Consider the following 27,701-nt stretch of genomic DNA (forward strand, 5'->3'; position numbering starts at 1 on the left):
ATAGTATATTGATTTTTGCACCTCATGTTTGCGATGGACCATGCATCTTCTCTGCATGTTAATTGTTTTCTGTCTGGTATTAGGTTAATTGTTAACATTCATTTTGTTACATCTGGTGATCCGAGTATTTGGCAATCACCAATGACAGTCAGCAGGTTTTTTTTTTTAGAACATCTGTTTTTAGACAAATGTGTTTTGTTGAAATATACTGTTTTTTTTAACTTTTTTGGTCTTTTGGAAAATGTTGTTTGTAATGTATTGAGACCACTCTACTTAGAGATTTGTTTTGCCTGCACATGTATAAAAGTGGAGGTGTTTATCCAGTTCTATCCTTGGTTTGGACCTTATTTAAAATTTTTATTTGGTTTATATATTCATATTTGGACCTGATTTTTATCAAATTTACCAATTGATATCACGTTATTAAATGTTGAACTTTCAAATAGTTGTGCCTCGAAAATCACCACAGAGACATGATTGTTAGTCGAAATGTATATTTGGTGTAGAGTCTAGCATAGTTTGATGCTATTATAACCAATGGTGTAATTATATGCTGATGAACCGTTTGTCCCAGTACTAGCAGTAGCTCAGTGCCTTTTTCTAATGAAATCGAAGTAATAAAATTTAGTAAAGATTTGAAATTTAGGATATCTCGCTCCACCATAGCCATGATTTATGGCTCTGGCTTCAATCCTGGTATCTATGATGAGTTTATTTACAACCACTGGGTCGATGCAACTGCAGGTGTAGTTTTTATTCCCCGATGGTATCACACAAGCTCAGTAGTCAGCACTTTTGTGTTGACATGAATTGTCATTGATATGTTTTTAATTATAAATTTACTGTTTACAAAACTTCAAACTTTTTAAATACTAATTTCTATCTCAGGAAAAGATTACATTAGTTGTATTTGGAAAAACTTTTAGGAAATTGTGGTCCTCAATGCTCTTCAACTTCGTACTTTATTTGGCCTTTTAGCTTTTTTTTATTCGTGTATAACTGATGAGAATTTTTAATACGAAACGCGCGTCTGGAATAATAAAAAATATGATGAGTTTTTCCTTGTTCCTGTGAAACTATCTTCTCGAGAAGAGTGGTGGATCAGATATAGATATAGATTAATAATATCTGTTAATTCTATAAATTATATTACATAAATTTCATGATAAAGGAATTATGTATTGACAGTTTACTTGAAAACTCATTTCCAATAGGCACTTACCAACGAGAAATATCATGAAGAAGCATGGGTCTATTCTATTGTAGATAGATGTTTTTGTGTTCTGTTAAATTGTTCCTTTTAAGATTGTTACATGATGATGACTGTTGTACCCATATTTTGACTATTTTATTTATTATGTCTGTTTAGTTCACGAATCATTGTAAATATAACGGAATTTGATGAGACTGACAATAAAGTGAGAGGTTTAACGCTATAAAACCAGGTTTAATCCACCATTTTCTACATTTGAAAATGCCTGTACCAAGTCAGGAATATGACAGTTCTTGTCCATTCGTTTTTGATGTGTTTTGTCATTTGATTTTGCCATGTGATTATGGACTTTCCGATTAGATTTTCCTCTGAGTTCAGTATTTTTGTGATTTAACTTTTTTCCATGTTACCTTTAGAACTTCAACCAACGATAATAACATTAGCGACCTAATAAATAACGTTATACTGCCGTGTTTCTAACTGCTGTACGAAACCTCTTTCCTAATCATAAACGTCTATATACTTTTTTTTTTATCACCAATCGATACCCGGCTTCAGAGTTCCTATGAAATTATCTACTCAAGGGGTGGTGTGATTCAGGTGTAGATACAAACAAAATTACAAAGATATGTTTGAGAACCTACAATTTTACCTAGTCTATTTCCTCTTACAATAGCATAGCTCAGTTAATTTCTATTACATGTACACTGCTATTCCTCTTCTAAACTTAAAGATATATTGCAAAACCATGCTAAACTTTGAATTATAATAAAATGAATTACCAACATAGAATTAGACACTTTTTTTAGGAAGTGATTTATCAGACTTTACAAAAAGCAATCATGATTCAAACAAACAAGATAATCTGAATCTGAAATCATCAAGATAGTAGATTTGATTTATATTAACAACATTTTTTCATTTGTTTTTCAACAGCTCGACGTTTCTATGAAAACCAACGGTGTCCCTGTTCTTCCCGACTTCTTCCTTTATTCATATGAGGCAAACATCATAAATCATATAAGGCATAGTTCATTACTCATATAAGGCAAATTTCATACGTGACCTTCAAATGATAAGTAGCTAGTATTATCTGTAAATTTCATGTTCAGTTATAAAGATGTTTTTCTTCACTGAACAATTCATTATGATGATCTTGCTTCTGGATTGTTAATTTTTCTTTTTTGGTTGGTGATATTGCTTTTTGGCTAATTACTGGGTCAGGGATTTTGTTACCATGAATTACATATTATTTTTACTAAATTTTTCCAGAGAAACAAAGAATTGGTTTTGAAGTTATGTTGTGCTTCAGAATTGATATTAAAAACAAAATATCACATCTAATTTTAAGTTGATTTTGTTTAAAAAGCACAACAATTACATACTATTCATGTAAACCTATTGATCCTCTGAAAAACTTATCCTTATGGAATATCAGTTTGACATCGTTGCAAGATCATTGAATATATTATTCACATTATTATTCCAAATGATAATTCATGAATCTTATGGCACTTCCGTCGATAGCAATCACCTATTTTTAAGCATTGCGCAAAGTCATGCTATTCTAATATACAAGTAAGAAATTGTAGGATTACCAATGAGACAACTTTCCAATAAAGTTCAAATGATGTGGATAAAAGCAATGTTAGACCGTCTTTGACATCTGTATACTAAATTTGTTCGATGTGAACTGTAATACTTGATATTTCATAAATTGTCGATTTATAAACCATAATCATTAAGAAACTTAGGTGTCAACTCTTTCGGACAAAGTTGACTAAGAAAGATTTTTACTTCTTTTGTATGTGCCTTTTTGTCAAATAACTTTAACATAATTGGCCTGAAGTTTTCCTGATAAAGTGTAATCGCATAAAATTAACACAATGCTATTTCCATTTCTTTAGTCTTGATCAGTCTTGGAGAACAATATTAAATTGGTATTCGCTTTGAACTAGCTTCCATAATCTGGGAGTACTATTAAGTCGATACTTTGTGTCTTTTTATTCGTATAAAAGTTAATTATTTTTTGTGCTTCGTGAAATCTTGATATTAATTTCAAACTGTTTTTTTACCGTTTGTTCTTATGTCGTGTTGTCACACCAATGTCACTGAATATGGGTGATTGAGTGCTCACAAGCACCAGTTACAATCAATATGTACCTGTCCAAAGTCTGGAGCCTGTAATTCAGTGGTTGTCATTGGTTGTTGTTTGTTAAATTTGTTTTTCGTTTATTGTTTTTTGGTGGTATTTGGTTTGAATTCATGGTTTAACATTTTTAACATTTAATGGATTTTAAATCTGACAATACGATTTGTTTTGCTCATTGTTAAATTCTGCATGGTGACCAATTGTTACTTATAATCCAGGTCAGTTGGACTCTGATTGATAGCTGTATCATTGCAACCATATACCATTTTCTTATTTTACAAATTTTGGTAATTATATTGAACACATCCAACCCATCGAACTTGAAATAAAAGCAACTACATGCATATTGTTAAGACTTTTTAAAAATTTGCAATGAAGGTCAGCGAGAACAAAACTTTAACACAAAGAGACAAACTTAGCTTTCTATTAATGCTCTTTTCATATATGTGCGACATTTAAGCATGCCGCGCCTTTATATGGAATGTATATCTCCAAGTTACTACAGTATTCGACAGCTTTCGTTTTTTCTAACGATTTCTTTAGTAGATGGACTTTACTTGCTAACAAAGAATATATTAAATGAAGGGCTCCTATACTGGTAAGGTTGAAGTCATCATTAGGAAAGTTTCATGGGTATCTTCAAAACTTGATTGACCATTATGGAATACCTCTAGCTGTCACTAATAACCTCGTATGTGACCCAATTGTCAGAGTCCATCGTCTTTTCCTAGATTTTGACATCGCCAAATGAAACTCTTCGCCATAACTTTACTTACTATAAGCAGCAAGATGAATACTAGACAAAGTACTACACAGGGAAATTTCACAAACATCAATTTCACATGAACTTGAATTCATAAAATCTCAAGTTAAATTAACGTAAATTTCACCTCAATCGAGCTTATCCATTCATGTAAGTTTCCATGAATCTCATGTGAAACTCATGTGAATTTCACAATACATTTATCTCATTTATTTTTTCACGTGAAATTCACGTGTTTTTGGTAGAATGAAGTAATTCAAATAAATATAAATTTAATTACTATCATGACAAATACTATTTTTTATAAAGTTCATGTGAAATTCATGTGAATATCAAATCACGTGGAATTCACATGAATAGTTTCACGTGGGTTTCATGGGTAATATATGGCGCCCACGTAGGGCTCGTAAGGTGAAATTCACGTGAAAAAATGTTGCCTGTATGTAAGTGGATCAGTACCTTGATAACTTTTCCGAAGCACTTGATATACTCTCTGTTGTGGTCTTAAAATTCCCATAATTATGTGGATTTTTTTTTCAAAGTTTTTTTTAATTTAAGCTTTTATTCAGATAAAGTCTGATAATTACAGAAGTGTCTCATTGTGGTTTTAAAAAATGTACGAATCTGCAGGAAACTTTGCAACAACAGGCGTCAATATGTGAACAATAATCTAAACAAAAAGTAAATAAACCACCTTAACAAAGATTGAATAAGTATATTAAGATAATTTGTATATTTAAATAAATAAATGTTTAAAAATGTTTATATTTGTTAAACATTTAATTAACAAAGGTACTAAGCTTGAGGAGAGGCTAATTATAATAGACACTTACAGAGAAGAATTGTGAACGATAGATTATTATAATCATTTTTTTAAAATAAAAGACAATAATCTATCATACTCACTATATTTCTTTTAATGAATTCCCCTTGATGTATTTGTTGTATATGATTACTGCATACAACGACTAGAATTATCCAATTCCATATGTAACAAGACATGCGGAAGGTTGATAAAAGATTGGTCGTTTAATACAGGACACACAGGACACTGTATAACTGTATAAGTCAGGTTAGTTTTTAATATATACAGATACAAAAGAAAATATTAGAAAATATTACAGATTTTTGAATGAATCAAAATACTGCTCGGATTTTTGCACACTAAATTTGAACAAAATATATAAATCATTTTTCATGATATTGTTGTGTTAAAACGAGTTGAAAACATAGTGGCCGATATTATAGTTTAAAATAAAATCTAAATCAACTGTTAGAATGCACGGAGCCTCCTATTTTTACTACCCGCAAAGATCATGTGATATAATCTATTCGCCAAAAGTGAACGACAGTCATCATTAACCATTGTCATGTGGGGGCCGTAATATAACGACCGTACCCAGACCAACGTTATTTAGCACCTATGGCGCTCCATCAAATGAGAACTGAAACTGTTAACTACTGTTAACCCAAAGGCATATAACAACTGATCGTGTTTATTATCAAAATACGCCACGGACACGACTACTTTCGGTTGCAAGTCCAGTTTAAGTTCAAAATCGAAAAAAAAAAAAGATTTTTTAAAAAATTTTGGTGCAAATGACCTTTTTTAGTCTGATAAACCCAGATTAGTTTCACGCCGACCTAACAACTGTTGTAATAAATATGTTCACTGGGGTCCAATCTACATGTATACTACAGTTAGGTGCATCTATTAGCATCCCTCGGACTTCCAGGTCGAGAAAAGGAACAAAAAAAAAAAAACGTCAAAATTGACGCTTTTCGCACATGAGGACCAACTTTGGGGCAAATTATCGCCCATCCTTCCCCGCCTCTTCACCCCGATCACCCCACCCCGTGATCCCCTATCTTAGATTTAATGCAATCAGTATTCATCAGCATCAGGGTACAGCTCATTTGCATATCACTTGCATATTTTTTGCAAATACTCGAAATTTAGACAATTTCTGAAAACAATTCAGCATGCCAAGGGTAAAGTTTTCCTAACGGAAGGTTGGAACAATATTTGGTTATTATAAATAAAAATATTTGTATTTGTATTTGTATTATTTCCTCGTTACTTTTTCTTGCTAAAATGTGATCATCAATAGTCCATGGGGTTATCCGTTAGAGAAGTTGGAGTTGAAATTATATTTGATATGACGGTAGGAAATTTAATACTTAAATATTCAAATAACTTTTTTTATTTGTTTTAAAATCCATGATGAGCTTCTGCATAAGGTACTTTATAGACTCACATAGGGAGGACTAAACCTATATTACTAGTAACTTATTTCCGATACTGTCCAGGAAAAACAGAATATTAATATTGTTTTTCTTCACCTTTCTTGATAGCGTTCCGTTGGCCCCTTTTATTGAACTCCTCGTTTCGGGGGTCGGTTCGTATTCCCATGTTTTCAGTAACGTCTCAGATTTCAATGAACATTTGAGAAATAATTGACTGCAAGGGTGTACATCTATTATAAGTTATCCAAGACTTTATCACACATATAAACATGATTGTTTTTTGAAAGTAATATTCTACTCAAGGGTATTTAATAAGAATGTAATATTAAAACCTGAAAAGTTAACGAAGGAACCTAGGCATTTGAAAAAAGTTTCCGTTTCTGTTTTGAGCAATAGATAAAGGTTATCACTATTCTGATGTTGTTCGATAATTGCACATAGTGTATGTGTTAGTTTTTTTCTTGTTGGTTTTCAGATTACTACAAGCTTAAAAGTGTCGTTTGGTTTATGCATTAAAATTATGAAGAGAAATATTTTGTAAAATTGATCGCAGTAGTTTAAAAGTCCATATTATTAATCCTATTCCTTACGTTTTCGACTGAACAATTTAAGGTTTAGTGAATAGTGTAATACACCGGTCTACTTTTGTTGACCTTTTACGGTTTTGTTTGTCGTTGGGTTTCTGTTTCATTGACGTATCATCACTCATTTTAATTTTATCTATGGTCTAATTAGCAGACTGCATCATTTTTTCCAGAAAAAATATTAAATGCAAGTATGTGTTCAATGATGATTAAATGCACTACGCAGCTTCTCTTAAATATGTGTTCAAATTTGAGAAATATTAAAATTTTGCAAAAATATTTGTTGCAGGGTGTATAATGACCAATTATCTGAAATATATTGCATTAATTTCAATAATATCGATTGTACTTGGTGATGTGTACACTGGTTTCCCCGTAGAACCAGACTTTATGTCAGGCCCTGACATGGTTTTATCAAACCCTGTATATGGCGTACCTGCTCCACCACATTTGGTTCATCATGGCTTTTTTGACACAATTAAAGAAACCTATCAAGCTTATAAACCATACGGAACAGTAATTTGTAAGTAATTGTTTTTATTGTTATTTCATCTAAAAGGCTATATCTTTAAGCAACAATTCATTTTGTGGAGGAGTTGATTAATCAATCTTCATCTATTTCCTGTGCATGGACTAGTAAAGAAGTATCACGAATCGTATATTTTATTTTAAGAATTGAATGCTTCTTTTTGTAACTTTATTGGGGTGTAAAAGCGTTGACTGAGGTACATTTTGTATGAAGAGCGGAAGCGCTTCATTCTCAAAATGTGCGCACGGTCAACGCTTTTAAAACCCTATGAAGTTACAAAAAGAAGCATTCAATACTTATAATTACATTTTTTAGCTAGGATCATGAAAACACGATTTACACCAAGTTTTTTATTTAATTTACCTGTGCACTTAATTATGGGACCTCGTGTACTACTACTACTAAATAGAATTTAATGGCGACTACCCTTGCGGGTATTGCGCCAGATTACCTTATATAAAAACATTTCAAGTAAATGTTTTAAATTTTTCATTATTTAAGTGTTAGCCTACATTATATATCCATATTATAGAAATTTTGTGAGTTTTTTTTCCCTTTAATTTAATTAATCTTGTTATTTAAATCTGAGCTATAGTGTGTATTTTAATTATCTTGATTATCTATTGGTTAATTTATATTACGAAGAAAAATATATGTGAGCTTATTATTCCGTTATTTGTAACTTAGCCTTCTTTGTTTATAAATATTAAATGATTTGGAAGGTGTGTTTGTTTTTTAAACATGAAAACTGTAAGTATCATATACTTTTGGATAGACATATCTGACTTTTACAAATATGCAAATCGTAGAAGGGGTCTGACATATTCCCGTACATGGTATACACATTAATACAATTATACCGCAGCACGTACGTCCTTGGTAAATTGTGATTCTCTGTATATTGAATTTGACTTAAAGATAGCACCCTCACTTATAAAAGTTTCTTAAACTTACGTTCTCTGAGAAGAAAAAAAATATATAAATTACTGTGTATGTATAATTAGAATCTACAGGTGCGTAGCTAGGCCAAAATGATGTGTACGCAATGCCGGGGAAAGAAGTCATACGGCGACAAGCTCTAGAGTAATTGGTGCAAAATCCTGCATTTTCGGGATTTCCTGCGACTGAAAATGACCTCACAGAAATCTTATTTTCATGAGTAACAAGACAACTTTTGAAAATAATTAAATTTGAAAAAAAAAAATGAGTGAAAATAAAAAATTCTAATGTGTAGTGGGTAGAGCTTATTTATATATCAGGTAACAACTAAAATATATAGTGCCACCACCATATATTTTAATTGCTACATAATCAGTCTCAACCCACTATACATTCACTGAGAAAATCCAAATTTCTAAGCCTTAAAGGATATTTTTTTTATATTGAGAAAATACATAAATAAATCGAATTACATTTCTCTGTTTTATTTTATAAGAGCAGTCTTTCTTTTAGCTTTTAATTCTCAAAGTTAGTTCTGATGGTCAATGACCATTGCCTTTCCAGTTATCCAAAACCGTGTCTGTTGAAATTTGTTTTTCGTGATATATACTAGTCAACAAAAGAAACGATACACGACTTTGAAATAAAATTTATCAAAAAGTATTAAATATAAAACAAAATGAGATATACTGTTTTAAAAAGCTTTCATTTGCAATGTATGCACATGTGATAATGAAAATCAAAAATTGTCGGAAAGTATCTAAATTCCGTGTAAACGAACATAGGGTGCAAATTAGTTTTGCGGAAAGTTGAATAAAAAATCGACAGATAATTTTCTAAGTACTAAATAAAATTTCAAGTTTGTTTAAAAATATTCAATATGCAATCAAGTTGTGTTCATGTTGTAATTAATGGGTTGAAATATTGTTTTTTTTTCAAATTTTTGGGAAAAAAGTGTTTTTTGAAATCTCAAAAAATGCAAAAAAATGTTTTTTTTATTTTCGTCTCAAATCAATGCTTTAGATATGAAAACAACACACAGTAAATTTGGAACCTTTCGGATTAGTTTTAAGATTTTTACCGCTTTTTGAATATCACTTTACACATACTGTCTATGGTAAATCAGTTGATAATGTATACATTTTAACGATTTCTCGTGGGGCCGAATTTTGCTTAACAAATAAACAAAGAAACTGTATGATTTTTAAAAACAAATTGATGGCAAACATTGTCTTTACTTTTAAATGAGAGGTTGGCATCATTAATTGGAACTTCTGTTTTTAAAATTGTCGTTTTATGTAAATTTTGTAAAAAAAAAAAAAAATCGCGAAGAAACGTCACGAAAGCAAAAAAATGTTTTTATTAAACGGATTTATATTTCCATAATGATTAAGTATTACTACCTTCAATATTGGGCAAATGAACGGAAAACTTTATCTTTATTTGAAAAAAAGTCTTGTATCGTTTCTTTTGTTGACTAGTATATGTTCAATAGAACAAGCCCAGCTGAACGAATGGATTTCATTGTATTTCTTTAGTCGTCTCATGGTACTGAAAGAGTGTTCTATCGTTGTCGTCCAGACCGACATACATGCATATTATATGTTAAGTATTTTAAAGATTCCCGGGTATAAATCCTTGTAAGGAGGCATAGTAGACGCACTTATTGTATTCTGAAACCCCGAGGACTCAGCTATTTTAGTTGTTTGCATCAGCAGCACAATCACGATGCTGGTCCCGAAAATGTAAAGAGAAAACTAGTTTCCAGAACGGAATATAGTTACAACTTGAGTGACTATTACAATATTTTTATAACACTTTATAATTAATTCTATTACTACAGTTTTATTCTAACTAGATTTACCATATTTTCATTTTTGTCAAATTTTCAATGTGTACGCAACTGCGTTTTTGCGTACGGGTTGCTACGCGCCTGATCTATAATGTATTGTTGTAACATATTTGTGTGTAATAAATTGTAAGTGTTCATGTTTGCAGTTATGTACAGTATAGATGTATACCAGAGAGTGCTATCTTGGTAGTACTTGATTTAGTGTACTACTTTAAAAATAAAAACTTTCGTAGAAGTTTTAGTGCCGTATATTGTCAAATTCAACGGGGTTATGTTTCTTATATTTAGAAATCATAAACTGATAAATGATACCCTCCAGCTCTGTTACAACTATGGAACCTCGTGTCATCATGAATGATAAGTTTTATTGTGTGATACAGCTGCTTAAGAAATAACACGTGATGTGCAGCTAGCCAATCAGAATAACGTTTTATAATGAAACATAGATCTAATGTAATTATAGTGTTATATTATGAATGCGACTTTAATTTAACTGTTTAAACAGTATTTACCAATTAAGTATAATTATAATAATCGAACAGTACAATTTAACAAGACTTAAAATGAGACTTTCAAAGTGCAATCTAAATGTTATCCAGAAAACAAATCACAGATAATTTTTTTTTTAAGTTTTTGCTAATTGCGGTCTTTTGACCCAGCTAGTAAATAATTTTAAGAGGAATGAAATTAAAATTGCCAATATCAAATCTCCATGAAACTTTCCTACCCCGTGATTGATAATCTGCCAATACAAAATAAGTAAGAATTCCACATTTAAATAGAGAATACAAAAATATGGAATAAAGGAGCAATTAAAACCATACATGTAAGTCGGAGAAACACAGACATCACATGACCAAGACGTTGAACTTAAAGATAAACAAGAGTTCATAAAAGCTACACAGAAATAATGCGTATGAAGGGACAACAGTACCTGTGTCACTATAAGTACTAGTAGTGTAGCTGCGGAACCGTAGCTCTTATAGGTCCTTATGCTATTTTTTTGACTATTTGCGGACCATAGAGCTACGGATTTTTCCTATTTCAAAACGTTCGGAATTGCGACCCAGGTTCAGGTCGCACTTATTTCCCCAAAAAATATTGTTTATAATCAATGCAAAGCTTGTCAATATATATAGTTCGTTTCGTCAGGTATTTTTCTAGGATACGACGTATTTATGTTTGAATATTCATTTCCTTAACACTATTATTTAATTATTTCCATTTGTATACATTCTCCGCCTATTTTGTTCGGCCATATTGAATATCGTGGTGACGTCACGAAAATCAAGAAAAGATAACTCTTATAGAAAAACACGTGTTCAGGCGCGTAGCAACCCGTACGCAAAAACGCAGTTGCGTACACATTGAAAATTTGACAAAAATGAAAATATGGTAAATCTAGTTAGAATAAAACTGTAGTAATAGAATTAATTATAAAGTGTTATAAAAATATTGTAATAGTCACTCAAGTTGTAACTATATTCCGTTCTGGAAACTAGTTTTCTCTTTACATTTTCGGGACCAGCATCGTGATTGTGCTGCTGATGCAAACAACTAAAATAGCTGAGTCCTCGGGGTTTCAGAATACAATAAGTGCGTCTACTATGCCTCCTTACAAGGATTTATACCCGGGAATCTTTAAAATACTTAACATATAATATGCATGTATGTCGGTCTGGACGACAACGATAGAACACTCTTTCAGTACCATGAGACGACTAAAGAAATACAATGAAATCCATTCGTTCAGCTGGGCTTGTTCTATTGAACATATACTAGTCAACAAAAGAAACGATACAAGACTTTTTTTCAAATAAAGATAAAGTTTTCCGTTCATTTGCCCAATATTGAAGGTAGTAATACTTAATCATTATGGAAATATAAATCCGTTTAATAAAAACATTTTTTTGCTTTCGTGACGTTTCTTCGCGATTTTTTTTTTTTTTTACAAAATTTACATAAAACGACAATTTTAAAAACAGAAGTTCCAATTAATGATGCCAACCTCTCATTTAAAAGTAAAGACAATGTTTGCCATCAATTTGTTTTTAAAAATCATACAGTTTCTTTGTTTATTTGTTAAGCAAAATTCGGCCCCACGAGAAATCGTTAAAATGTATACATTATCAACTGATTTACCATAGACAGTATGTGTAAAGTGATATTCAAAAAGCGGTAAAAATCTTAAAACTAATCCGAAAGGTTCCAAATTTACTGTGTGTTGTTTTCATATCTAAAGCATTGATTTGAGACGAAAATAAAAAAAACATTTTTTTGCATTTTTTGAGATTTCAAAAAACACTTTTTTCCCAAAAATTTGAAAAAAAAACAATATTTCAACCCATTAATTACAACATGAACACAACTTGATTGCATATTGAATATTTTTAAACAAACTTGAAATTTTATTTAGTACTTAGAAAATTATCTGTCGATTTTTTATTCAACTTTCCGCAAAACTAATTTGCACCCTATGTTCGTTTACACGGAATTTAGATACTTTCCGACAATTTTTGATTTTCATTATCACATGTGCATACATTGCAAATGAAAGCTTTTTAAAACAGTATATCTCATTTTGTTTTATATTTAATACTTTTTGATAAATTTTATTTCAAAGTCGTGTATCGTTTCTTTTGTTGACTAGTATATATCACGAAAAACAAATTTCAACAGACACGGTTTTGGATAACTGGAAAGGCAATGGTCATTGACCATCAGAACTAACTTTGAGAATTAAAAGCTAAAAGAAAGACTGCTCTTATAAAATAAAACAGAGAAATGTAATTCGATTTATTTATGTATTTTCTCAATATAAAAAAAATATCCTTTAAGGCTTAGAAATTTGGATTTTCTCAGTGAATGTATAGTGGGTTGAGACTGATTATGTAGCAATTAAAATATATGGTGGTGGCACTATATATTTTAGTTGTTACCTGATATATAAATAAGCTCTACCCACTACACATTAGAATTTTTTATTTTCACTCATTTTTTTTTTCAAATTTAATTATTTTCAAAAGTTGTCTTGTTACTCATGAAAATAAGATTTCTGTGAGGTCATTTTCAGTCGCAGGAAATCCCGAAAATGCAGGATTTTGCACCAATTACTCTAGAGCTTGTCGCCGTATGACTTCTTTCCCCGGCATTGCGTACACATCATTTTGGCCTAGCTACGCACCTGGTGTTGGTTGTTTACTTATTTCTAAGCGATAATCGAGTGTTTATAAGACTTTACAATATTTATTCATACTAAATATTTAAATTGCTTGAAAGAATTATTTCCGTTAGGCAGCAACCATTTGATTTTCTGGGGGGGGCTATGGTTTTTTTTTCTGTACAAACTTTTTATTTCGCCTGCGGCGAAAAACAATCTATTTTTTTCGCGACAAGTCGAAAACAATTTTTTTCTTTCAATTTTAGCATTACATATAGTGGCAGCTGAGGGTGAAACAAACAATTTTTTTTTCTCAGAATCAAAAACAAATTATTTTTTTCTCCTAAAACTGGAAACAAACTTTTTTTTCCAAAAAAAACCATAGCCCCCCCCAGAAAATCAAATGGTTGCTGCCTTAGTATCTAACTTTAATCAAACTTAGTTTCATTCAAAAAGTCATGAAAATAAAATAAAAGACAACGTAAACAAACTAACACGTGCTTTCCTATAAGAATTATCTTTTCTTGTTTTTCGCGACGTCACCACGAGATTCAATATGGCCGAACAAAATAGGCGGAGAATGTATACAAATGGAATAATTAGATAATAGTGTTAAGGAAATGAATATTCAAACATATAGGTACGTCATATCCTAGAAAAATATCTGACGAAACGAACTATATATATTGACAAGCTTTGCATTTATTATAAACAATGTTTTTTGGGGAAATAAGTGCGACCTGAACCTGGGTCGCAATCCCGAACGTTTTGAAATAGGAAGATTCCGTAGCTCTATGGTCCGCAAATAGCCAAAAAATAGCATAAGGACATAAGAGCTACGGTTCCGCAGCTACTAGTAATGCTGCTCATTTAAATTACTAATCAGGTGAAAGTCGAATTCGCTATTGTAACGATTTATGAACAAGAATGTTTCCAAAGTACACGGATGCCCCACTCGCACTATCAGTTTCCATGTTCAATGGACCGTAAAATTGGGCAAAAAATCTAATTTGGAATTAAAGTTAGAAAGATCATACCATAGGGAACATGTGTACTAAGTTTCAAGTTGAGTGGACTTCAACTTCATCAAAAACTATCTTGACCAAAAACTTTAACCTGAAACTCACACTTTCATTTTCTATGTTCAGTGGACTGTGAAATTGGGGTCAAAAGTCTCTAAAATTAGAAAGATCATATCATAAGGAACATGTGTACTAAGTTTTAAGTTGATTGGACTTCAGCTTCATCAAAAACTACCTTGACCCAAAACTTTAAGCTGAAGCGGGACGAACGGACGAACGGACGCACAGACAAACAGACGAACAAACGAACAGACGGACGGACGGCCGCACAGACCAGAAAACATAATGCCCCTCTACTATCGTAGGTGGGGCATAAAAAGGGTTGTAATTGTGGCTAGGGCCAGTAAACACATTCATGATCATCTGTAAAACAGATATTTCATAACGGACAACTAGAACCGTTTTGTTCAATAGCTCCCCTCTAAGCCATTGAATATATATATATATATATATATATACTCCATATGCAGGGTTTTGGAATGTTGGTATATAAGAATGGAAAGTTCACAGTCAAACAATAAAAATTAAATTTTTGATTGTAGAGTTCTCATGATCAGTCGGTCATCACTGGTCATTTCTAGATGTAAGTCAATATTATGAAGCAGTTATTACTCCATTTTTTTTACAACTGCAATGACCAATGCTTGGGAAGGATGAGTTTTAATCATAGTCACTATTATTCCGTGAATTTCAAAGGACCTCTCTTATATAGCGGAACGTGAATTTCATTCTTCTGTAGTTTGAAGTGACGTTTTAGATATCATTGAACGTGATTTATGTTTAACATGTTATTAAATCGGGGTTTTCGTTACCAACAATTTCTAAAAACTTTAAAAAAAAAATTGGTTTGTAAATTTGGATTTAGAATTCTTATTAAAAGGCCTAACTTTTACGGTAATTTTGATAACAGGGCATCAAAGTTACACATGATTCATGGAACCTTTGAATTAACGAATTAATCTATTTTTAAAACACCGGGTGCATTCGACTCCAATCTTAATCCGGCTTCCTCTGCCAATAAAATCTGACCGCTACGAAATAGACTAAATGCGGTGCTTAAAAGTGGTGTTAAAACACCGAAAATCAAATCAAATCTTACACCGTATAGTAGCGAAATCGTTAAATATTATGTTTGTCGGTACTAACATGGATTTTTTTTTTTGATAAATTGAAACTTAATATATATTACTACATGCATAAATGTACAGTCATGAGTACTTATGATCCTGTCGAAACTGCTAACTTATATTACAGCATTGCACAGGGCTTTCCAGGCTGTTATGACGTCCTTCTCTATATCCGTTGGAAATGAACTGATTGATAGTCTAGTCTGGGATAATCTGATTGATACTTTAATCGTAGATAACCTGATTTATTCATGAGTTTTAATTGGCTTTAAACTTATTTTCAGTAACTGCGAGAACTTTTGCCATAATGTACTACGGTGCATTTTAAGATTTTGTAAATAATTTAATCTGTGATTTTGATAAAAAAAAAAATGATCTGGTCTAAAGACCGATGTACTAAAAGTCGCTACTATTGAAAGCCACAACTTTACCATATTTTGTTTATTTTGCAGCTGTTGCTTGGCGATTACTTTCCGCAGTAGAATTTCTTGGATGATCTTTATCGAACTGGGTTAGTGTAAAGGAAAACTGAATACTCGACTGGAGGCAAATTAAAATACAACAGAAATCTTGAAATACCAAAACTATTTTATCAGCAGATATATGTGTCAGAAGAATCAAATTGAGAAACATTTACTCTAATACAAACAACTAGAGGTTTTGTTGAACCTGTCATGAATCCTCAAATTGGCCTTTCTTTGTATTCTTGATCCAACCTGAGTAACTATTTACCATGGCATAATTCAAATAATTATATAGATGAAATGCAAATGATTATTTGGATTATTGAATACTAGTGTATATCCTGTATCAAAATGAGGAGATGTGGTATATGATTGCCAATGAGACAACTCTCCGCCAGAGTTCAAATGATGTAAATTTAAGCAATTATAGGCAACCGTACTTTTTTTTTAGAGAAGATGTCCTACGTTGAAAACATGTGTCCGTCTTATCCCTTTACTTATACAAAGAACTCTCTTCTTTGTTCATTTTAACATAAAGTTTGGTCATGTGCTTTATTTCCTTAATTTTTGGTAAAGTAACGATTTTTCCAATGACTCTAATCGTTCACAATATTCCAGAAGTTTCGATTTGAATAGTTCAATATTGCATACATTTACATTTTCATGACACTTGTCATTGTTAACTTTGTGAAAAATATCCTTAACCGGAGTTGTCCACTTACCAGATTACAGTACTCACACTAAATTCATCGGACGATGGTTGCGTCGGTTGCCTGTTATAAAGTAAAATAATCATCATCCCTCATACTTTATTAAGTGTGGCATTCAAAATTTCGCCTCAGGCTCATTAGTGTCAACCATCTTTACAGAATCAACCATCGGTTTATATTTTTTTATTTGACGAACTCCTGAATGAATTAGTTAACTGTTTCTACACACATAGGACTTTTGCGCGTCATTAGTATAAGAACTCATCATAGATACAAGGATTGCCATTTTATATTTGCGCCAGACGCATTTCGTCTAAAAGAAGACTCTTTAGTGACGCTTTTATAAAAAAAAAACCAGGTGTTCCGCAGGGTGCAGCTTTATACGACCGCAGAGGTCGAACCCTGAACAGTTGGGGCAAGTATGGACAAAATACAGCTCTGAATTTGGATTGTGATCAAATTTTTGACATTATATGGGTTTTTTACACAAAACAAATGTCAAGATCTTACAAATCAATTAAAGATTTCTTCTTCAAACTTATTTAAATTTAAAATTAAATAGTTGACACAGCATAGGTTTCTGACACAGAATGAATGTGGTCTAATGAACTTAATTTTTTTTTGCCGTTGAGCAATTCACTATACTGTTGAATATTAATCCTCTCAAAAAAATGTTTGAAGAAATTTTCTTTTTATTTATAAAATCTGAAATGAGAAAAATTGACCCCCCCCCTTTTTCACATCCCCCTTTCCATTATTCCTAAACTGATCTCAATTCAAATTTCTAATGGAGCTTGCAACAATAACTACTCATTTAAATACATCATAAAGTATTAAAATGTAAAAAAGTGCTTGTTATCACTGAATGGTAAAGATTGTTTTAATTTATCAGTTGGTAGCAAAAGTGAATATACATTGTATATTGTGCAAAACAATGATTTAAGTTGATTCAACTACTATTCTGGACAAAGAAAGATAACTCCAATTGAAAATTTCTTGCTATTGCACAATATTGTGCAATTAGATATTTCTTGCTATTGCGCAATACTGTGCAATTGAAAATTTCTTGCTATTTCACAATTCTGTGCAATTGAAGATTTCTTGCTTTTGCTAAATACTTTGCAATTGAAAATTTTTTGCTATTGCACAATATTTAATAAAATAATTTTGGATCCTGATTTGGACCAACTTGAAAACTGGGCCCATAATCAAAAATCTAAGTACATGTTTAGATTCAGCATATCAAAGAAGCCCAAGAATTCAATTTTTGTTAAAATCAAACTTAGTTTAATTTTGGACCCTTTGGACTTTAAAGTAGACCAATTTGAAAACGGGACCAAAAATTAAGAATCTACATACACAGCATACCCGTAGCCCGGGGGGGGGGGTGTTTCGGACGAATCCCCCCCTTGAAATCAAATAAGCACTGTCAAAGTCAACGTTTTGTTCAAATTGTGACTGATAAAGTCGAGTTCATGAGTCCAACGAACCCCCCCCCCCCCCCTTGGAAATTCCTGGCTACGGGCCTGCACAGTTTGATTTGGCATATCAAAGAACCCCAATTATTCAATTTTTGATGAAATCAAACAAAGTTTAATGTTGGACCCTTTGGGCCCCTTATTCCTAAAAGAGGGACGAAAGATACCAAAAGGGACAGTCAAACTCATAAATCTAAAACAAACTGACAACGCCATGGCTAAAAATGAAAAAGACAAACAGAAAATCAATAGTACACATGACACAACATAGAAAACTAAAGAATAAACAACACGAACCCCACCAAAAACTAGGAGTGATCTCAGGTGCTCCGGAAGGGTAAGCAGATCCTGCTCCATATGTGGCACTCGTCGTGTTGCTTATGTGATTACAAATCCGGTAAATAGTCTAATTCGGTAGGTCACATTCATGAAAGGGAAGGGGATTGTAGTTACGACGTAAAGAACATATCCGATATCATTTGTGAAACGGTTATTCCATAACGGTCAACCAACTCGTGATGGCGTCCGTAAAATTTACGAAGGGATGATTTCAACTTTACCATTTGGAACTCTTGGTTTAATAGCTTCCTTGTGAGCAGTAACCCTCTATCAAGAAAATCATGATAGGAAATGCACGCACGGGAATATCGTATCAATTGGGATATATATACCCCGTATGCAGGTGCTGCTGGAATGTTGCTACTTAGAAATGGAAAGTTCACAATTGGAAAGCTGAAATCATCTCTTTTGTCGTAAAGTTTTGTTTTCAACCGACCCTCATTGTCAATTTTTAGATGTAAGTCAAGATATGAAGCCGACTTAACTGTATCTGTAGTATCCTTTATCTCCAATTCGATGGAATAGATGCGTTCCACATAGTCACCAAATTTTGAATTGTTTAGTGAAAGAACGTCATCTATATAGCGGAAAGTAGAGTTAAAGGATATTGCTAACTTCTTATCTTTCTTCCTAAGAAGTTCCTGCATGAAGTCAGCCTCATAATAATAAAGAAACAAGTCGGCAAGTAGAGGGGCACAGTTTGTTCCCATTGGGATGCCGACAGTCTGTTGAAAAACACGTCCTCCGAACGTTACAAATATGTTGTCAATCAAGAAATCAAGCATCTTGATAATATCGGTTTCAGAGAATTTATCCCTCCCTAAGATAAGATACTTGTATCTACGTTGGCCATTCTTTTTTATGAAGCAAAGTAATACCAACTCTTTCAATTTGTCTTTTAGTTTGGAATGTGGAATACTTGTGTAAAGAGTAGAAAAGTCAAATGTTTTAATATTGTTACAAGATGAAAGAGAGTTAGATTGTATGTACTCTAAAAGATCTTTGGAATTTTTAAGTATCCACATCTGATTCACGCCACCTCTAGAATAGGCAGTTTCACAATAACTTTGAAGCCCGTCTTTGATTGCTGATAAAATAGATGTTAATAATTTAGAAAGAGTTTTCGTGGAGCACTTGGAAGACCCATCAATATACCGTTGTTTGTATGGACATTTATGTAGTTTAGGTATCCAATACAGTGATGGAAGATTCAGTTCTTCATCTTTGGTTGAAATACCAAAGGAACAAAGAACAGACCTATGATTATCCAGGATTTCCTCTTTGGTAAGTGTCGTAAACTGTTGGGACCAAAACTCCCAAAATCAATCCCAACCTTCCTTTTATGGTCATAAACCTAGTGTTTAAATTTCATAGATTTCTATTTACTTATACTAAAGTTATGGTGCGAAAACCAAGAATAATGCTTATTTGGGCCCTTTTTTTGGCCCCTAATTCCTAAACAGTTGGAACCAAAACACCCAAAATCAATCCCAACCTTCCTTTTGTGGTCATAAACTTTGTTTCAAAATATCATTGGTTTCTATGTACTTAAACTAAAGTTATAGTGCGAAAACCTAGAAAATGCTTATTTGGGCCCTTTTTGACCCCTTATTCCTAAACTGTTGGAACCAAAACTTCCAAAATCAATCCCAACCTTTCTTTTATGGTCATAAACCTTGTGTTTAAATTTCAAACATTTCTATTTACTTAAACTAAAGTTATAGTGCGAAAACCAAAAGTATTCGGACGACGACGACGATGACGACGACGCTGACGGCAGCGTGATACCAATATACGACCAAAAATTTTCAAATTTTGCGGTCGTATAAAAATGATAAAAGGTCAACTAAAGTACGAAGTTGAAGAGCATTGAGAACCAAATATGTATAAAAGTTTTGCCGGATACAGCTGAGGTAATCTATTTCTAAGGTAGAAAAGCTTAGAATTTCAGAAATTTAAAGTTTTGTAAACAGTTAATTTATAATTATGATCATATAAATAATAATTCATGTAAACACAGAAGTGCTGACTACTGGGCTAGTCACACCCGCAGGGAATAAAAACTCCAGCAGCAGTAATAAACTCATCATAGATACCAGGATTGAAATTTTATATTTGCGCCTGATGCGCGTTTCGTTTAAAAAAGACTCACCAGTGACGCTCTAATGTTGTTTTTCTTTTATCATTAAACGTCCAAATGAAGTACGAAGTTGGAAAACAATGAGGATCAAAATTTCCTAAATGTTTTGCCAAATATAATATAAGGATTTCGGTATAATATGGTATTGTAAATTGCTTCTTTTTTTAAATAATTATCATCATTATAGTTTTGGTTTAATATATTATATTTGTGAATATAATCACTACATTATCAAATATGATTATAATATAATTAGTTATCAAAAGTACCAGGATTATAATTTTATACTATACTGTCTTAAAATTAGGTTATAGTAGAAATTTGAAAACTATAACCTAATTTTAAACCAACAGACAGTATAGTATTATTGGTCATATTATAATTATATTTGCTAATGCACTCATTAAATCAAAGCTATAATAATGAAATGTTTTTAGAAAAAGAGGCTATAATTTTAAATATCATATTGTATCGAAATCTTTATATTATATAAAAGATTGGAAATTAGTATATTGGTGACACTATTTTGTTCCTACATCATATTTTCTTAATTCCGTGACTAGTTTGCTTATCATGCATGTCCTTGGCATAATATGATCGGAAGACTTGTGTGAAGTAAGCTTGTTAGAATTTCGACCTTATTTAATATCTAGTCTACTAAAAATAAACAGGGTCAGGAAATATAAAGCTTGTCTTTGGTACATTGACGTATATTAATTTAATTCATTGCTGATATATTATAATATTTTGAAATTTAAACAAATAAAAAGAAGACTTATATACGCACTAAAAGTTGAGGTTGATATTATTACTTACATAGATATAAGAAGATACCTGCACTTTGTTAATTTGTTTATTTGTTTAGGGACCAGCTGAAGGACGCCTCCGGGTGCGGGAGTTTCTCGCTGCATTGAAGACCCATTGATTGCCTTCGGTTTTTGTCTGCTCTATGGTCGGGTTGTGTCTCTTTGACATATTCCCCATTTCCATTCTCAATTTTACTTATTGAAAAGTTAAAATAGGGATTGTCTCTCGTGTTGTTTGCTTAATGGCGTTCCACGTGATTTAGCTCTAATCATTCTCTGAGGGCTTACCTCTGGTGGTTCTCAACTTTGATAGTAAATCCTAAATTTATCAACAAGATCGGTAAAATGAACTAAATTTATTCTACAAGATTTTGTTTTTCCACTTTATGTACTTTTGGTTTTCTGTTTAAGAGAAGGTATGTTTTCGGTTTGCAAACTTCTGATATTGAATGTACCTAGATATCCCGGGAAAAAATGCAAAAGCCTAGGCACTGTCAAAAGAGATATTTATGATAGACAAAGCTAGGCTGAATGTTACTTTTTTATGTTTTATATTTCCTTGCTGTCTCATTATCGTTTGTTCCGATTCTCGTTTGTTGAAGACAACGCCATCAGACTGTATAGATGCATATGATTTATAATGATGCAACTTCCACCAGAAGTGACGAAATTAAATGAAATTTCATCAAATGACGAAAAAAAGAGGAGCGAAAGATACTAGACAGTCAAACTCGTAGATCGAAAATAAACTGACAACGCAATGGCTAAGTTTGTAATAACTATCCTTAAAAAATTCTTAAATTCTGACAAAGCGTTCATACACTATCACTATCCTAAATTTAAGGTTTAATCTATGACCAAGGTACGGTTAACATAATAGTTAAGTAATGACACATGTTAAAACTTTGGTATGATTTCTTTTTGTATTGTGCCCATGACATTAAGAACAATTCGCCCATGTATAGACCATCACGAATAAGAAAATAGGTCTGTGTTGAATTCAGTTAACCTTTCGTAAGGTCAATAAATGCTATCCAACCATCCACAAAATTTGCATATATAAATAAATGATGCAGTCTCGCTTTACCACTTTAGACAATCATAACACGATGGTTAATATAAGCGTTGTTCTTGTTTTAGTGCTGGCTGTTGGTAAGATTATATCTAGCAAGTTGTGAAATGGACATACATTTATACTTATATATCTGTGGCATCAATCATCAGGCTAAATACAATGTAATATCAACGAATTTATAACACATACTATATAGTAACTACATGCATGTGAAAACGTTCTTTTTTTTAAGACGTTGTTTAGAAAGGGAAGTTTCATTGGTTATTATTTTCCTGTGTGATGTTGCTTACTGCAAAATTCGAATCACATTTAAAAGATGAGTATATATTTTACACTTTATTGAATTGAAATTCTTGAAATGTTGTGTATGTATAAAACTGTATCTTTCTTATTATATTAGGTTATACTGTTGCCATTGATTGCTTCGGAACAACATGCAACGTGGATCAAGAGGTCAGTTAATTAAGTTTGTTTTTTTAAACATTTTTATCATACATGTGGTGGATTGGGAAACAAGTTTTGCAACTTATATTAATCCCTTTCCACTTTGCGGGTGCGAATGCTGCCTTGTAGCGGCATGAGCCACCTCTTTTTTCGAAATCTACAATTTAATCTTGTTTTTACGTTTAATTTGTTTAAAAAATCACAAAAAATTGATACAGGTTTAAACTATATATAATAAGGCATTAATATATATACACTTATGTTCATTCAAAATTAAGAGCTTATACTTTTTAAAACATAGCACGCTTGTGTTTGTTTTTACTGAGAAATTGCTTAGTTTCAAGTTAGGTTGAAAATCGCGGCACTTAAGAATAAATCTCTTCTTTTCTACTTAGTTTTCGGATCAAAAAAATTATAAGTTTTATTACTGGAATGTTAACAATAAAACCTATCATTTACAGTCAAATTCAAATTTTTGTTTAAAGTAGATATGCAATAAATTACGTATTTCACACAAGCTCTGGTGAGCTTTTCAAATAGACTGAATTATACAATTTATACTAACCTACAAAAAGCCATGCGTTTATTATTTATCTCGTCTCATTATATGGAATAACAGATCGCAGTTTTACTTGTTTGTGACACTGACTTCATCAGCTGGAATATCCAACTCTAGTTCCACATCAGAAATATTGCAAAACTACATCCTGTAATTCCATATTAATGAAACGGGATAAATAATAAACGCAAACCAGACATGTTTATTAACATGTGAGTTACTATCAAAATAAGCACACCTCTATTTTTTATATGTTAACCTACAATATTTCGAGCTACATAAGTTTAATTTAAACAAACTTTACTGAATTAGATACTCTCAAATTAAACGTAGAAATAAAAAAAAATAAGTAGGAGTTTTATCATAACTTGAGGCTGTTGTTGCTTTCATCCACTTCATTTGACCTTGGTAAATGGTTCTCTTTTTGGCAATCATACCACATCTCCCTTTTTTTTTTTTTTTTTTTTTTTTTTTTTTATATAAAATTCTTCTTTTTTAGTCAAATTAAGCTTATATTGGATTTGGATAATTTTGTTTATTTCTTTTGGTCAAATAGTACTTTAGGTATCAAAAAGATGTTTACATCATTGGCCTTCAATTTTATTGTTTTATCTAAATGCACCTGATTAGTAAGGTTAACATAGAAAGGTGCATCGGATGTTCTAAATTATATATATATTTTTTGTAAAGTAAAGCAGCAAAACACACTAAATTACAACTTTGGTTCATGATTTGAAATCTAACCATTCTTTAAATAGAAATCAATAAAAAAAATCACAGGTTATTCAGAATTCTAAACATGTGATAAAACCTACACCATACGTCATCCAAGATCATCTTTTGGAAGCCTACTCATGCTACGTATATTTTCCAATAGCAAATTTATACTTCATTAGATTAACGATATTCTCCCATACACAATAGTTTATCAAACACACAATTCCTTCTACGAAGTGCTAGCACTGAACCACAATTACCAAAGAAAATAATAGAATAAACACCCGAGTTCACCTTTGATGATAAAAATATCCTGATTTCAAAACATAACTCTAGTTTTTCATGCTTTAGCATTCAAACCATAATCCTATCATTTTTTTTTCAGTATTGTCAGATTATGCTTAAGACACAGACAGGACAATGTTATACTCATCATGGAAATGGGGTACGTTTAATCTTTCTAATCGTTTGAATCATGGTGAAAATTATTGTTTTTGTCTTAACCTAAACTTAACCCTTTATGAACAATCGAAAATTGTTCAAATTTGACAAAAATGAGAATAATCAATACCAACTGTATCGAAATACAACAACATAATTTTCTGTCGTAAAGACGGAAGTCTAATGCAATACAGATAAGACAATACAAGACCCTATCGACGAATCCGGTATAGAGTTCATTCGAGTCAGGAGTCATTTTTGCTGTTGGTTTACTGAAATAATGTTAATAAATAACTCAACTCAAAATCACCTGTATTTAACTGTTCGTTTCGAAAAGTGTGTCCAAGCGAAACTCTCTCTCTTAGTTATTGAAAACCTTTAATTGGCATTCTGCTGTTTTCTACTGTTTGGTCGGGTTGTTGTCTCTATGACACATTCCCAAATTGCATTCTCAAATTACCTATATACGGAAAATATATATCTGATTTCAGCACCACGAAGACCATCAGTCATGCATTGGTGCTCATCACCCTGGGGACCATTGTTTCTGCAAAGATCAAGCTTGTGTAACCCAAATTAGTAAGTTTTAAAATTGAGTAAGGCAGTGTTCTAACTTGATTATGTTTACACGATGTTTTTATTTGTTTTTATCTGACCTCTAACCGTTGTAAAAAAAATATCAGAACTGGAAAAAAAAATGCTTCTCTTTATATAGATATAGGAAGATGTGGTATGAGTGCCAATGAGACAACTCTCCATCCAAGTAACAATTTATAAAAGTTAACCATTATAGGTCAAGGTATGGCCTTCAACACGGAGCCTTGACTCACATTGAACAGCAAGGTATAAAGGGCCACACAAATTACTAGTGTAAAACCATTAAATCGTGAAAACCAACAGTTTAATCTATATAAAAACGAGAAACGAAAAACACTTATGAATCACATAAACAGACGACAACCACTGAACATCAGATTCCTAACTTGGAACAGTTGCAAACAATTGCAACGGTAATACACGTTTTAATGGTACCAAACCTTCTCCCTTTTCTGAAACAATAGCATAACATCCCAACATAGAAAGACACACTATAAAATATCAATTGGAAGGCTTAACTCAATAACAAAAACGTAGTAACACAAATTAACACACACTGAACGAATTAATTTGATCTGCGATACAATGCAAATACATAGTTAATAAAATAAGGGATAAATAATTCAGGTAAAAAGTAAATTAATAAATTTAAACTAAGGTAAAAGTATAAAACCGCTTTGAAATGTTAAACCATTTTTAGAAAAAAAACATTAGCTCCTCTTTTGAAGTCTGAATCGTACAGATGTCAAAATTCAGTACTTATGAACTACATAAACTACATGTATTTATACTTTCACCCTGCATAACGTCCTCTATTTCAATGGAATGAACATTTGAAAATGTTCACATACTTCAACTAAATAAGACACAGCAATACTATATGAAAATAGAAATACACGTATAATGTCTTTTGAAAACAATCTGTTTCAGTGATGGAGTGGGCCTCTAGTTCAACTGTCGATGCAGGCGGATCAAATATGACAACACTTCTTCCAATGACCACACAGATGCCAATGACAAGTAAGTAAAAACATGTACTATAAACGGCTTTGATGTCAGAGTTCATGAAATAATGCCGAAATATACGGACTGTATGTAAGATTATGAAAACATATAATGTCGAAATATGAAAAAGGTAGCGTTAAGTTCATATAGGAGATCTCGAAGAGTGTTAAATCATTTAGTTTGTCACGAACATAATGTAGAGCTGTTTGTTTTGAACTTGTTTTATTCCAGATAAAAAAAAACTCTGTTTGTAAAGGCAATATTAGTTTGAATAATTGTAAAAAAGGATCGTGTTATTTTGAGATTTATATACATACAATAAAATAAAAAGAATCACAAAAACATTTGGGCAGGACAACATGCCATATTATCAGCCCCATAAAAACTTAAAATCAAAGACAAAGACAAACAGAAACAAAAAAAAAATATTAAGGTCAAGACAGCCTGCCATAGTATCGACTCTGTTTATGGTAGGGTTTAACCATTTTTAATTGCCAAAATCCTCCTTTGCCTATCTAGAATGTTTATAAACTAAAACACACAAAATAAACCCAACATGATGACCACTTAATGAACAAGGAAATAAAGAACAACGCATAATTCTGAAATCAGGGTCAAAATATGCTACCCATTTAAAGCTACATACACAGTTCTTCGTTCGATTTTGACACTCAAGAACAAATAAATAAAAATCAGTCACTATGTATACTATGTCACAAAGTTACATGTAGATAGTGAGCCTATAACTCATAGCTGAGTTAAAGATTTAATTCTGCTATAAATATAATATATATATATAACAGGTAGTTAGTTGAGTTCTTCAAAGTGACTAACAGTAACACCATTGCAAATTGTATTATTTTTTATTTATTGAATGTAGTTCTTTTTAAATCAAATACATTGAATTTAATAAAATTTTGTTTGCAGAAATAGTTAGAACTTAGTGTAAACAAATTCATCTGTAAACGACATTTCAATGCCAATACAAATAATATGCGTTCAATTCTGGCGAGTAAAGCATGTGTGAATTTAGATTGAAATTATGCATACCTTAGTCATTTTGAATGCTTGCGTGGTCGAAATATATTTCAGAGATATCTCATGGCAGTAAAACTATTTATTAATATTATTTCCCTTTTATTTATTGTTTCTTGCAAAAATTTAATGCTAGTAATTTTCTTTTAACAGCGTAAATTCAAGAAATTTTCATCAAAAGCATGATTGAAGAGGCAGAAAAAGCCATGACTATACACGTGAATAATAAATGTTTATATATGA

At 31.8% G+C, this 27,701-nt stretch overlaps 1 protein-coding gene across 2 annotated transcripts; it reads left to right on the forward strand.

The window, feature by feature from the left end:
* The first annotated feature begins 5,135 nt into the window (after positions 1 to 5,135).
* Positions 5,136 to 27,701, forward strand: LOC143064568 (uncharacterized). 2 transcript variants are annotated; one of them, XM_076237481.1, is made up of 7 exons: positions 5,136 to 5,200; positions 7,249 to 7,482; positions 23,061 to 23,113; positions 24,766 to 24,825; positions 25,313 to 25,400; positions 26,349 to 26,438; positions 27,612 to 27,701. In XM_076237481.1, the coding sequence occupies exons 2-7, from the start codon at positions 7,257 to 7,259 to the stop codon at positions 27,614 to 27,616; spliced, it is 522 nt and encodes a 173-aa protein (XP_076093596.1). In that variant the 5' UTR covers positions 5,136 to 5,200; positions 7,249 to 7,256; the 3' UTR covers positions 27,617 to 27,701. The 2 variants fall into 2 exon arrangements, with proteins under 2 accessions (XP_076093596.1, XP_076093597.1); XM_076237482.1 differs by lacking the exons at positions 5,136 to 5,200; positions 7,249 to 7,482 and adding an exon at positions 22,616 to 22,737.

Source organism: Mytilus galloprovincialis, chromosome 2, assembly GCF_965363235.1.
Source record: "Mytilus galloprovincialis chromosome 2, xbMytGall1.hap1.1, whole genome shotgun sequence".
Classification (NCBI taxonomy): Eukaryota; Metazoa; Mollusca; class Bivalvia; order Mytilida; family Mytilidae; genus Mytilus; species Mytilus galloprovincialis.